Source organism: Schistocerca gregaria, chromosome 3 (assembly GCF_023897955.1).
Source record: "Schistocerca gregaria isolate iqSchGreg1 chromosome 3, iqSchGreg1.2, whole genome shotgun sequence".
Taxonomy (NCBI): Eukaryota; Metazoa; Arthropoda; class Insecta; order Orthoptera; family Acrididae; genus Schistocerca; species Schistocerca gregaria.
The window spans coordinates 652318326-652332682 of NC_064922.1; the positions used below are offsets into that span (position 1 = coordinate 652318326).

General features: G+C 41.2%; 1 protein-coding gene across 1 annotated transcript in view; it reads left to right on the top strand.

Annotated features, from left to right (window-relative positions):
- LOC126356104 (pyridoxal phosphate homeostasis protein) overlaps nucleotides 1-10298 on the top strand; it is a 76777-nt gene extending 66479 nt beyond the window's left edge. Inside the window, exon 6 of the mRNA XM_050006804.1 lies at nucleotides 9556-10298. Within this exon, the coding sequence (XP_049862761.1) occupies nucleotides 9556-9693 (138 nt within the window). The 3' untranslated portion in view covers nucleotides 9694-10298. The remainder of the gene's footprint in view (nucleotides 1-9555) is intronic.
- The last annotated feature ends 4059 nt before the right edge of the window (nucleotides 10299-14357 follow it).

Consider the following 14357-nt stretch of genomic DNA (forward strand, 5'->3'; position numbering starts at 1 on the left):
GCAAAAAGCACTAAAATGGACACAAAAACCACAGAGGATGCAAGAAACATGTAGAAGAGATCAAAATGAGAGCATATTACCATGGCTAACTGACCATACGAGTAAAAAGGAGAAGCCAGCCACTCTGCGTCACATTAAAAGCTCCACCCTAAAAGCACATAGGTTGAGGACACACAGGGACAAAGACATGTACTAAAACTTAGATCACATGATAAAACGTTTGCTGCTGTTAATGCATTGTTGCCCAACACCGAAGGCAGGGTGCTGGGAAAATTAAAAGTCCGCTGCAGAGTGTTTAAAAGTGGGCAGTCCAGCAAGAGGTGGACGACGGTCATTTGTGAGCCACAATGACACTGAGGTGGGTCCTCATGACGGAGGAGGTATCCGTGCGTTAGTCACATATGGCCAATGCCGAGCTGGCTGGGGACAACTGATTTCCTGTGGGAGGACTGCATGGAAGACATCCACACATTCGTAGTCTCTTTAATGACATGCAGTTCGTTGTGCATACTGTTATGCCATTCTGTCTCCCAAAGCCGAAAAACCCTACGGCGTAAGAAAGAACGCAGGTCAGTTTCTGAGTTGCCCATCTCCAAAGCAGTTTCCGTTTAGCCTGTCGACAAGTTCGTTGCCTAGGATACCAACATGTCCTGGGGTCCACATAAACACCACTGAGCGACGGGGTCATTCCAGGGCATAAGTGGACTCCTGAATGGACACCACCAAAGGATGGGCGAGGATAGCACTGGTAGATAGCTTGTAGGCTGCTCATGGAGTCAGTACACAGAAGAAATGACCCACGAAGGCATAGCCATCTGGCAAGAAATGTTGTTCAGTATATCTTCCACGAACATACGAAAGCCTACGTAACCATCAGCCATAAAGCCATCAGTATAAACCATTTCATGGCCCTGGTACATGTCAAGAATTGAGAGGAAGTGATAGCGGAGAGTCTCAGGGTTAATGGAGTTCTTAGGGCTATGCGAAAGGTCACGAAGAATCTGCGGCCTAGGTGTACACCATGGAGATGTATGTGAATGGAACGAGAAGAGAGGTGGCAATGGGAAGGACTCCAGGTCAGACAGAAGGTACTGGATGCTAACCGCAATCATAAGCCCTGATGTGGGCCATCAATGCAAGAGATGAACCACTGTGGTTGGGAAAAGGAGACAGTAATTTGGATGCACAGGAGAACTATGAGTGTGTGCAACGTAATTGGCAAGCAGTTGTGCATGCCTAACCTTCAATAGAGGGACTCCGGCCTCCACCAGGACACTGATCGGCGGACTCGTTTTAAAAGCTCCGCTCGCTAGGCGAATGCCACAGTGGTGCATTGGGTCGAGTAAATGCAATGGTATGGGCGCTGCTGAACCGTAAACCAGACTCCCATAGTCAAGGCGGGATTGAACAAGGGCTCTGTAGAGCTGCGGCAGCAAAGAGTGATCTACACCCCAGTTGGTGTTGCTCAGGCAGTGGAGAGCATTGAGGTGCTGACAACACTTCCCCTTAAGGTGATGAAGGTGAGGTAGCCAAGTCAATCGGGTGTCGAAAACCAGTTCTAAGAATCAATATGTCTCCACTACAGTGAGTGGATCGTCATTAAGGTAAAGTGTGGGTTCCGGATGAACGTTAAGACGCCGACAGAAGTGCATGACACACAACTTTGCGGCTGAAAACTGGAACCTGAGGGCTAGAGCCCATGACTGCACCTTGTGGATGGCTCCTTGGAGGCGCCGCTCAGCAACAACAGTACTGGAGCAGCACTATGAAATTTAGAAGTCGTCTGCATATGGAAAAGAAGAGACGGAGGGCTGCTAGACCGTTAATGACCACTAAAAATAGAGAGACACTCAATACAGAGCCCTGCAGGTCTCTATTCTCGTGGATATGGGTGGAACTATGGAAGTCACCGACATACACGGAAAGTATGGAGCAACAGGAAGTTTTGGATAAAACTGGGAGTGTGCGCTGGAGACCCCGCTCATACTATGTGGCTAGGATAGAATGTCACCAGGTCGTGTTGTATGCTTTACGTAAGTCGAAAAAGACTGCAACCAGATGTTGGCATCTGGAAAAGGCTGTTCAGATGGCAGGCTTGAGGTACACAAGATTATCAGTGGTAGAGTGAACCTGGCAGAAGCCGCTCTGATGTGGAGGCAGTAGGCCATGTTACTCCAGGACCCAACCCAAATGCCGACACACCGTATATTCCAGCAGCTTACAAAACAAGTTCGTGAGGCTGATGAGCCGCTAGCTATCCACATCAAGCGGGTTTTGACTGGCAGAATGATTTTCTCGGTGATGGAAAGAAGCCATCGTACCAGATCTGGTTGAAGATGACAAGGTGGTGTCGCTTTTAGTCAGACAAGTGATGTTTAATGACCTGACTGTGTATCCGATCCGGCCCAAGAGCTGTGTTGGGGCAATGTGCAAGGGCACTGAGGAGCTCCCAAATGGGGCGTTATAGGGTCCACTGTGGTGTGTAGTGAACAAGAGGATTTTCCTTTCCATCCGCTGTTTGAGGGTGCGAAAGGCTTGGGGGTAGTTCTCTGATGCAGAGGCTCGAGCATATTGCTCAGCAAAGTGCTCGGCACTCATGTTTGCATCAGTAGATAACATGCCATTGATGTTAATGTCGGGGACACCTGTTGGCGTCTGGTACCCAAAAGCACGCCTGATCTTCATCCAGGCTTGGGAAGGTGATGATGGCACCCAATGGTCAACACGTTCCTCTCCCGACACTCGTTTCCGTCATTTTATACGCTGGCGAACATGCTTAAAGGCTATTAGGTGCTCTAGGGAAAGGTGCCACTTATGTCGCTGTAGAGTTCGCCGATACTCTTTAATTGCCTCAGCGACTTCTGGTGACCACCAAGGGACTTTATTTCACCGGTGGCACCCTAAAGAACGAGGGATCGCATTTTCTGCCGCAGAAATGATTGTTGTAGTTACCTAATCAATGGCAACATTAATGGCATCATGTGGAGGAGATTCAGTAGTGACAGCAAAAGTGAAAGCTTCCCAGTCTGCCTCGTTTAACACCCATATGGATATTTGTCTGTGGGCATGATGCTTGAGGAGTGACAGGAAGATAGGGAAGTGGCCACTACCACATAGGTCTTCATGTCCTCTCCATTGGATAGATGGGGAGTTCAGTCCACCTGACACTATTGCTACGGTTCCTATAATATTCCTTATAGCCATGGAGGGCAGGGGTCTGCATTGCCGGGAACCAGGTTTCCTGGAGGGCAGCGCAGAAAGCAGTTGCCGTAACTCAGCCAGGTGGTGGAAAAAACTGCCACAATTCCTCTGCAGGATTACATGATCGTGAGACTGGGAAGGCATGAAACACTCAATTAGGCAGTCTATGGACCAGCTACCTGTGGTTTCTTCAGCCACTGGTGGGTGTCTGCTTTGCCACTGGTAGGAACATGGGGAGTGACCCGAGGGATCCCTTCCTGACGAGAGGAGCCAAAGAAGACTTAAGCTTTTCCAGCTGAGAAGTGGGGACTGATGTCCCCGATGGTTGGATGGGGGAGTGAGTGTTGCTCCTGAAGTAGGTTGTTCAGGAGCAACAGGGAGGGAAGTACCCCATACCATCAAGGGGGCAGGTGGAGTCCGACAGCTCTGAGAGCCAACTGTATGTGGCGGAACGGAAGATGGTAGAACCGTTGTTGTAGCAGCACCGTAGGTTGACGTTATATGCACAGGATGTAGCCTCTCATAATTCCTCTTAGCTTCAGTATAGGTCAGTTGGTCCAGGAGGAGCCACTGGATCTGAATGCTAGCAAATTCAAATACATTTCTTTGTGTGTTCTCCTGCAACCACTTGCCGAGTAAAATTTTTATCCATCCAGTTACTTGACAGTGTATGTATCATAAACAATGCAGTATAATAGTATTGAATTTGTGAACATAGAAATTTTACCATTGTTTCTTGAAAACTATATTTAAAATATCATAATTCATCTATTTATCACACAGTTTATCCTGTGTTCATCCTGTAGCCTGTCTTAGAGGACGTAAGTTACGAATGTACCCAAGTAGATAGACACAATTGGATGTAAGCTATATGCCCCAACCACACAGTCATTGTATTCATATTGTGCCTTGCAAACAGTTTGGGGTACTATCAAGCAGGAGCACCACATCTCTGCCTATTCACATTAGTCTGAAGAGCTGAATGATGAATGTTTTTCTTCTGTTGAATGCAGAGGCAATATCTGGGAAGGGGTGTGATGTTTGTGGAGATTAATTACAACATCGCTTTTACTGCTGTGTGTCTATTATAATTTCTCATTGAATGACTAAGTAATTTAGGCCAGTCTGAGCAGTCCTCTTAGATTGTTTGCAAATGATGATGTCACCTAACTTATAGCAAAGTCACCAGAAGATCAAAACCAACTGCAAAAGGATTTGGACAAAATACACAGGTCTGGAAAAACATTTTGTCTGCTGCAGGAGATTCTTACTGAATTATATGTTTTAGAATGCGCTGATTTCAGAAGTTGTGCCTTTTTTCTATCACATAAGTTGTTTTTTGCAAATTCAAGCGCACAAAATTGGTAAAAGCACTCATTTATTCAAAATTATCAAACATACTATTTTTTTACAGCCAATGAAACATTTTGAGACATATAGTAACAATATTATACTTATTCATGTTTTTGTGTGAAACCTTTACTTCTTTTTCTTGATAATTCGCCGTGTCCTTTCCGATTTCCATCATTAGTTTCCCACTTAAGCATCCAACAGTAGTCTGCAAGCATAGTGACATCCCATCTTCCTTGGTACTGTCTCTCAATATCACGGACATCCTGGTGAAACAGTTCCCCCGTTCTTCACTGTAATCTCCCAGAATTTCAGAAAAGCTGTCTATGTGGAAGTGTAAAAAATGGACCTTCAAGCTCATCTTGCAGCCTTGAGCTTCATATGCTGCTAGCATCCATTGAACAGTGGTTTTGTAATCAGGATCCTTAGTATTTCCCCAAAATTTTTGCACTACATCCTTGAACAATACCCAAGCTTTTTTTCCGTCTTATTCATATTTTCCACAAAGATGGTGTTGGTTAAAAATTTTCTTATGTCGAGGCCAGTGAAAACTCCATATTTCAACATTGCTTCTGACAGCTTTGAGAATTTTGTACATAGATATTTAAGACAGTCCCCATCCTTTTGCAGCAATTTTACAAGTGGTTTCATCAACCCCAATTTGATATGGAGAGGGGGCAACAAAACCTTTTCTGGTGGTACCAAAGTAGTATTGATAACGTTTTTCTCTCCAGGTTTTAAAGTTTCTCAGTGTGGTCAATCGCTTTTAGTCCATTGCTGCTCTCTGTCTCTACTGTCCCATAAGCATAAGAAGAATGAGTATTCAGTATAGCCTGCCTGCTGACCCAAAAGCATCGTGAGTATTTTGAAGTCCCCACAGATCATCCATTGATGGTCCTGATATTTCATTTTTTCCCGGACAATGGCCAAATTTTTATAGTTTTCGTCCATATGCATGGAGTGTCCCATTGGAAGCATGCAAATTTATTTCCATTGTGCAGTAATACTACTTGTAAGACCAGTTTTTGATGAATCGATGACTAGGCGCCATTCAGACGAGTCATACTGCTTATCAAAGAAATGCAGGAGTCCTTCCACATCATTGCTAAATTTCCTTCTTTTGAGAAAAACTGGGTTATTTCTTTTTCTTGGTGTCTGTACCATGAAAATGAGGTGCCAGATGATAAAAGGTTTTTATTTTTTAATCTGGAACCTAACAGTTCAGCTGCAGCTTTTGAAAGACCTAAATCTCTCACTAGATCATTGAGCTCACTTTGCGAAAATAGTTGAGGCCTTTCATCTTCGACTGAATAAAAATCTGAGCTTGATTCACCCTGAGGAGGAAATGTAACTTCATCCTCCAACTCAGTCCAGTATTGATCCAAACTAGAAGGCGGCTGTGGGATAGGTATTTCAGAGCTGTGGGGCACTAGATGTGTAGCTGAGCCAAGGCTAGACAGAAACAACAGCACTGTTCACTTGAATAATAATGTCTACTGAGAGCTTCTCTTCATTTCATGAGAGATACAAATTGTCAGTTGACTTGTTGCAACACGATAAAACTGAACAATAAGATTGTTTGCATTTTCTTCTGGTGCCCAGGCGTTCACGGTAAACCATGCAAGTGGTAACAAAGAATAGTTAACATTGTTAATTTTTTTAATTTTTTTACCGATTGTGAATTATATAATTTATAATAAGTATTAAATTTAAAAAAAAACACATAGGTTTATTACTAATGAACATAAATACTGCAATACACATAAAACCTATGTGATAGAATTTTTTTGAATATTTTTCCTGTTTTTGGGAGTTCAAAATCCATAAGAAAATGTTAAAAAATCCTATGCAGTTTTTAGTCACAGACCTGTGATATCTGAATGGTGCAAAAAGTGGCAATTCTTGAAACTTCCTGGCAGATTAAAACTGTGTGCCCGACCGAGACTCGAACTCGGGACCTTTGCCTTTTGCGGGCAAGTGCTCTACCATCTGAGCTACCGAAGCACGACTCACGGCCGGTACTCACAGCTTTACTTCTGCCAGTATCCGTCTCCTACCTTCCAAACTTTACAGAAGCTCTCCTGCGAACCTTGCAAAACTAGTACTTCTGAAAGAAAGGATATTGCAGAGACATGGCTTAGGAAGTTTCATATCAGCACACACTCCGCTGCAGAGTGAAAATCTCATTCTAGTGGCAATTCTTGATTAATAAGGAAAAGTGTGAGGTCATCCACATGAGTATGAAAAGAAATGTTAAATATCAGAAATAATAAAAATTTAACGGCTGCCAGTTAGACAAGATATCTAGGAAATAAAAATATGAATAACTTAAATTGTAACAAATACATCGATAATGTTGTTGGGAAGGCAAACCAAAGACTGTGTTTTATTGACAGAACACTTTAAATGATTCAACAGTTCTCCTAAGGAAATTGCCTGCATTGTACTTGTCCATTCCCTGCTAGAGCATTGCTGTGCAATATGTGATCCTTACCAGATGGGATTGACGAAAGGCATCGAAAAGGTACAAAGAAGGGTAGCTTGTTTTGTATTATCATGAAATAGGGGAGAGAGTATCATGTACATGATCAAGTTGGGGTGGCCGTCATTAAAATAAAGCTGTTTCTTGTTGTGGCGTGATCTTTTCACAAAGTTAGTCACCAACTTTCTCCTCCAAATTTGAAAAAAATGTTTTTGTCACCAGCTGACATAAGGAGAAATGATTCTCAAATTAAAATAAGAGAAATATGAGCTTGTACAGAAAAATTTAAGTGTTCATTTTCCCACGTCGTCATTCTTCCGGTGGACAAGGGTTCCATGACAGTGGTACTTGATCATCGGGAGTATGTGGCTGTGGCACTGCGTCAGCTTTCAGACAACACCACATACTAAGTTTTCCAAGGTAATCCCACTCCTGATGTCCAGGCGGAGCTTCAAGGAATCCTCAGAACCTTAGGCCCCCTACAAAACCTTTCACCTGACTCCATCAACCTCCTGACCCCACCGACACCCCACACCCCTACCTTCTTCCTAAAATTCGCAAACCCAATCATCCCGGCAGCCCCATTGTAGCTGGTTACCAAGAGATCAACACCTTCAACCCATTGCATGCAGTCTCCTATCGTTCATCAAAGACACCAACCACTTTCTCGAAAGCCTGGAATCCTTACAATCTGTTACCCCCGGAAACCATCCTTGTAACCATTGATGCCACTTCCTTATACACAAATATTCCGCATGTCCAGGGCCTCGCTGCGATGGAGCACTTCCTTTTACGCCGATCACCTGCCACCCTACCTGAAACCTCTTTCCTCATTACCTTAGCCAGCTTCATCCTGACCCACAACTTCTTCACTTTTGAAGGCCAGACATACCAACAATTAAACGGAACAGCCATGGGTATCAGGATGGCCCCCTCTATGCCAACCTATTCATGGTTCGCTTAGAGGAGGCCTTCTTGGTTACCCAGGCCTGCCAACCCAAAGTTTGGTACAGATTCATTGATGACATCTTCATGATCTGGACTCACAGTGAAGAACAACTCCCGAATTTCCTCTCCAACCTCAACTCCTTTGGTTCCATCAGATTCACCTGGTCCTACTCTAAATCCCATGCCACTTTCCTTGACGTTGACCTCCATCTGTCCAATGGCCAGCTTCACTCGTCGGTCCACATCAAACCCACCAACAAGCAACAGTACCTCCATTATGACAGCTGCCACCTATTCCACATCAAACAGTCCCTTCCCTACAACCTAGGCTTCCATGGCAAACGAATCTGCTCCAGTCAGGAATCCCTGAACCAACAACCTGAAAACAGCTTTCGCATCCCGCAACTACCCTCCCGACCTGGTACAGAAGCAAATAACCAGAGCCACTTCCACATCCCCTCAAACCCTGAACCTCCCACAGAAGAACCCCAAAAGTGCCCCACTTGTGACAGGATACTTTCCAGGACTGGATCAGACTCTGAATGTGGCTCTCCAGCAGGGATACGACTTCCTCAAATCCTGCCTTGAAATGAGGTCCATCCTTGATGAAATCCTCCCTACTCCACCAAGAGTGTCTTTCTGCCATCCACCTAACCTTCGTAACCTCTTAGTTCATCCCTATGAAATCCCTGAACCACCTTCCCTACCCTCTGGCTCCTACCCTTGTAACCGCCCCCGGTGTAAAACCTGTCCCATGCAACCTCCCACCACCACCTACTCCAGTCCTGTAACCCGGAAGGTGTACACGATCAAAGGCAGAGCCACGTGTGAAAGCACCCACGTGATTTACCAACTGACCTGCCTACACTGTGACGCTTTCTATGTGGGAATGACCAGCAACAAACTGTCCATTCGCATAAATGGACACAGGCAGACAGTGTTTGCTGGTAATGAGGATCACCCTGTGGCTAAACATGCCTTGGTGCACGGCCAGCACATCTTGGCACAGTGTTACACAGTCTTCCTTCTCCTTCCCTCTTTCCTGACGAAGCAACCGCCGGTTGCGAAAGCTCGAAATTTTGTGTGTTATTGTATTGTGACTGTCTACCGGCGCTTTCCCGCTTGGTAAGTCTTGGAATCTTTGTTTTTAATATATTTTTTCCCATGTGGTAGTTTCTTTCTATTTTATTTACATCATTATAGCAACTTTCAAGTATGCAGTTTGTGTGCTTACTTTTCTGAATTTTGATAATATTTTAAAGTGGAGTGTACCTGTATTTCCCCTTCCTTAAGTGATCACAATATTTATATCAACAAACACACTGACCATTGTTTAAGATTAATTGGATAATCTGTACCGTGGAGTGCCCTCATTTCATTTGTACATTTTGCATATTTCAGAAGTGTTGCCATACAGCATTTTAATCAGATTTATGTACTGATGAACTTGCATTAACTTGATTTAATATTTTGATTGAACAAATACATTAAACTTTGTCCACATCAAACTAGTTTTCAAAAATATTTATCAGTGTAGTCATCTTGATGTTTTTATATTTCTTTTTTATTTTCAGATCGAGCTTGGTAGCACAAATGTTAGAGTGGGGAGTTCTATATTTGGTGCAAGACAGAAGAAAGATAGTAATTCTGACAAGAAAGACTTGGTGCAAGACTTTGCTGAAATAACGCTTAACAAAGCAGGTGGGAATTAACTACATTGAACAACGTTGAATATTAATTCAACAATGTGATATTAAACAGCCAAATTTCCACAGTGAAGCGTTGATATTATACGTTCTGAGTTTGCTGTCACATATATATGTATGTCTAGAAATCATTCTCTTCTATTGCTTGCCACCATAACTAAAGTGTCAAGTCTTTTTTTTTTTTCACTGTATGGATACACATTTGTGGAATTGTGCCTTTTTTTGTAAAAACTGTTACTTTCCTAGTAAGTGCTAGGAATTTTGTGTTGATCAGAAATTGTATATACTTATCAGTTTTTTCATTGGGCTTTGCTGTTATTATTACTGTGTCTATTTAGAGACATTGTCATTCTCGAAGATTTGTTTGCTGTGTTGGTACTGTTGATAAATGTTTTTCCTGTCAGTTACCACTAGTGGTTAGTATCTGGTGGCTTGAATGTTCCTGTGAAATCTGTAATGGATATTGTATGGAAGTCCAGTATAACTATTACTCTGTAAATAATATTATCTGTAATTGTTGAGCATGTACTTCCCAGTAGAGTGTGTTTTACTGGAACAATGTAACATATCCCTTTTCATGACGTACTTGGAATTAAATTACCAAAAATTAATTTATTTCCTTCTTATTTATTTTTGATGAACCCATTTACATCAAAACAGATGTTTGATAAATGCTGAAACTGTTAAGAAGAACAGCTTTTGCTGTATTTCTTTTCAGGTTTTATATGTAAGTTTCTGTATGAATTGACACATTCGTAGATTGCTCAAAAATTTTGTTTAGTGAGTGATAGATCCACCAGGAAGAGAACTTTCCGAACAACTTGCTTAAAGTTTCAAATGCAGCAAATGGAATACTTCTGGTGAGTGTTTGACATCCATAAAGTTACCAGACTGCATCCAATGCAGTAACATTACTGTAACAGTGTCTATAATATAAGGGGGTTGCAGAGGAAATGCACAATAGTGCACAGAAGTGGGCCACACAACCTAGCAGCCTGTAGATTCATTGTGCTGATTTCATCAGGGAGGTCAGTGGAACTTCTTACGTAGTATGTTTGCTGATATTATCTGTTTTTCATTATGGATGAGAGTAAGGAAGCTTACAGAAGTTATCAAATAACATATTACTTTACATTGTGTAGCAACAGAAACAATCAGTTTTTGAAAACCTGCTGTAATTGGATAAATAAAAAATCTACTCGTAGTTGGCAGCAGGAAAATACACACATAAATCTAATTAAATTTGCAAGCTTTTGGTGCTAGTGGGCCTTTCTTCTGGCAGATGAGTTGAAAGGGAAAGAAGAGGGGTGAAGGAAAAAGGCTGGTTGTTTAGAAAATGCAGAGTGTTCGGAAAAGTCATCCAGAACCCAGGGTCGAAGGAGACTTAATGGACAGGATGAGAAGGAAAGATTAATTGTTGGCGTTCCACCAAATGAGGAAAGCCTGAGAGCTTAAAGGTGGAAAGTACGGTAATTAGCAAGACGGGGATTACTGACAAAACAGCATACAAGCATTAATAAGAGCAGAAAGCTAAGAACGTTATGTGTTAGCGGTTGGGGGGGGGGGGGGGGGGTTAAAAGTAGACACGTAAGAAAATGAAAGCTGCAGAAAACAAGAAGGGAGTGAAGAAAGGAATAGTTGCTATGAAGAAATGCTGATACCAAAGAAATTAACATAAATTAAGACCTGATAGGAACCAAGGACATGTTTAATGCCAATTCCCACAAGCAGAGTACTAAGACAGTAGTGTCTGGGGAAGAATCGAGATGGTATGTGTGATGAAACAGGCATCAAGGTCATGACTTGTCATGTTGTAGAGCATGCTATGCAGCAGGATATTATGTTTTGCCAGTGTAGTCTCTCTGTTTATGCCCATTCATCCTAAATGAGAAATTAGTGGTGGTCATGCTGATGTAGAGGGCCGAACAGTATTTATGTAACAGCTGGTATATAACATGTCGTTTCTCGAGTGGCTCTCCTTTCAATAGTACATGTTTTCTCAATTACAGGGCTGGTATAGACAGTGGTAGGAGGGTCTGCTACACACTTCTGTTTGCTTTAAACCTATTAAGAAACAGTAGATACATTCAACAGTCGCCATTCTTTCCATGTCTAACGTTCCCTCCCATATAGCCTTGGCATTTGAGGCGAACATATTGGCTCAGATGGAGATGCTTTACAACAATACATCACCACTCTCACCTCAACCTTCAGTGGATATAAGTACCCCATAAGCTTAGTTAAAAAGCAGATTTCCTGGGCCACAACATCAAATCCTGGTATTGCTGTATGCTGCAAAAAACAAAAACCAAAAAGGGTGTAAGAGTGCACCCCCTTGTCACTCAATATTATCGTGGTCTTTTCACACCTGAGTCTAACCACTCAGAAATAAGCCTCTCCCATATTGTCACATCACTATAATATATCCTTCCTTCCAAATTCGGGATGATACTATTTAGTTTATGGCACTGTACTATATTGCTGAGTTGCAAGATTTCCATAATCTTTTATTTGCTTCGTCTAAAAGCTGCTGCAATGTTGGCTGCTTTTGCCAACTGTCGATTGCCCAGTCACACAGTGATCAGAACTACATTTATCTAAGAGTTGGAAGTTGGTATTGTTGTTGTGGTGACAGGATTTTATTTTTCAGAACACTTAAGTTTTGTTTCCTCTCTCATACTGAAAACCTACTAGCTCACTCTCATTTAATTACCATAATATTTTTTATGATCTCAATAATTGTGATCTGCTCTTTAATACTGCGAATATATCATCATTCAAACTATTCCAGAACTGTATAATCCTACTTTTTTTTTCGAAGAGACCTCTTAAAAATCTTGAAGTTCTTACCTATAAAGTAACTTTCAGAATTTATTTATGGAAAGTAATTTAGTTGATCCAGTTTACCTTTAAAAACTAATTCAGCTAACATTGGTGGCAAAGACATTACTTTTTGACAGCACTATCAATGGATTCTAAATTATTGTGTGTCATCTACAAATTACTAGAACTATTGTTTGGTCCAGCCCACTCATCTCTGACGTATGGCACCCACAACTATTATCATCAACGTGATGAAATAGCATACAAGTAGAGTGGCTGTGTAACCAAATAATTAAATTTGTTGCTATACATTTCAGGTATTGATATTCATTATGAATTAATAGTTTTGGACAAATAACACATGTATAGAATTAATTAACTTCAGCGTAATATGAAATTTGTGCAAATTATCACACACAGTTCGTTTTGCGATCAATATATACATCCATCACCATTATCAAACTGCCTTTCGAGGTATATCCACTGTTGGGCCAGTAGATGCTGCTGGCAGGAGTTACTTAAACATCTTCAATGTTTGTTAAATAGTCCAGTATCAATTTAATTAATGTTGTATGTTTCATATGTGACACACAACTGAAAATATCTTTCAAGTATTGCATATCAATTTATCTTCTGATAGAGGTTTTAGACTAATTAAATGAAAATAGCATGTGAAACAGTCTCTGTTTTACAGAATGATTGTTGATATTCCTGTAGTAGCTCATCTGAAGTTTTTCCACGTATTCATGCGCGCCCTACCTCCCTCCCATTGTGTCGTACTGATCTAGACATATCAAGAAATTTTATTTAGAGTTGTTGTATTGGTTAACACGAAGATGCCTAGCCTTTACATGCCGTCTAACACGCTGAGGGGCCATTTTGATCCCTACTACACACAAATGTTTTGAATTATTATTTCAAAATTGTATGCCTGTATTATGCTTTAATGCCTTTGTGTGATTTATATACCATTCAAGATAAAGAATTGTGAATAAAATGTAACAGAACACAAATATCATTATTAAAAAATAAACAAAGAGCAGTGAAACCTGTAAAACCCAAAAATAGTAAGCAAGGCAGGGGTTTAGTTTGTTTTAAATGCATAGAAAAATTTAATTATTTATGTTTATAGTAGTAATAGCTAGTTCATACTTGTACACAATTGCACTCAGTTTTTTCTATGCACTTTTTTTGAAAGTAGTTTTCTTACAATTGGAGACTTTATAAGAACTTGAGATGCACTATTTTGTCTTCATTTACATTGTTTTCATCATTGTCTGTGGTCCTACAAAGTGAGTGACTCTTCATATACTCTGTGCATAGTTCTCCTGCAAATTGCTGATTAAAATTATTCTTTTCATCTTCTTCCCTGTAATAGCTCTGATTACTACATATGTATTTATTCTAACCAGATCAAGAATATTGTACGAGGTGTGTACTGCCCATTTTCTTGAGGAGACCTTGTGGGGCAGTGGGTGGAAAATTAAAGAATTATTTCTATTATTTTCTATTGTTTGTATTGCCGTTCTCACCACAGGTTCTCTAACTACAATATTGGCAAACAGGAAGTGATAAGCAAAAACTTGATGCTTGCAATTACAGTTCACTATGCCCACTCTGATGGAGAATAAAAGTCCTTCATTATTGAAGTTCATTATGCTGAGGATTTAGGGTGATGTCTGGGATTCATAAAAAATGCGGTTTACTATAACAATTTTCTCTATATTCTGAAAACGATAAAGTGTAAAATTCCAGCAAATGATTACCCATATCATCTATCGTACTATAGGAGATGGTCGGACTCTATTGCACGGATCCTATTATCCCTAGATAACGAAACTGTTCAA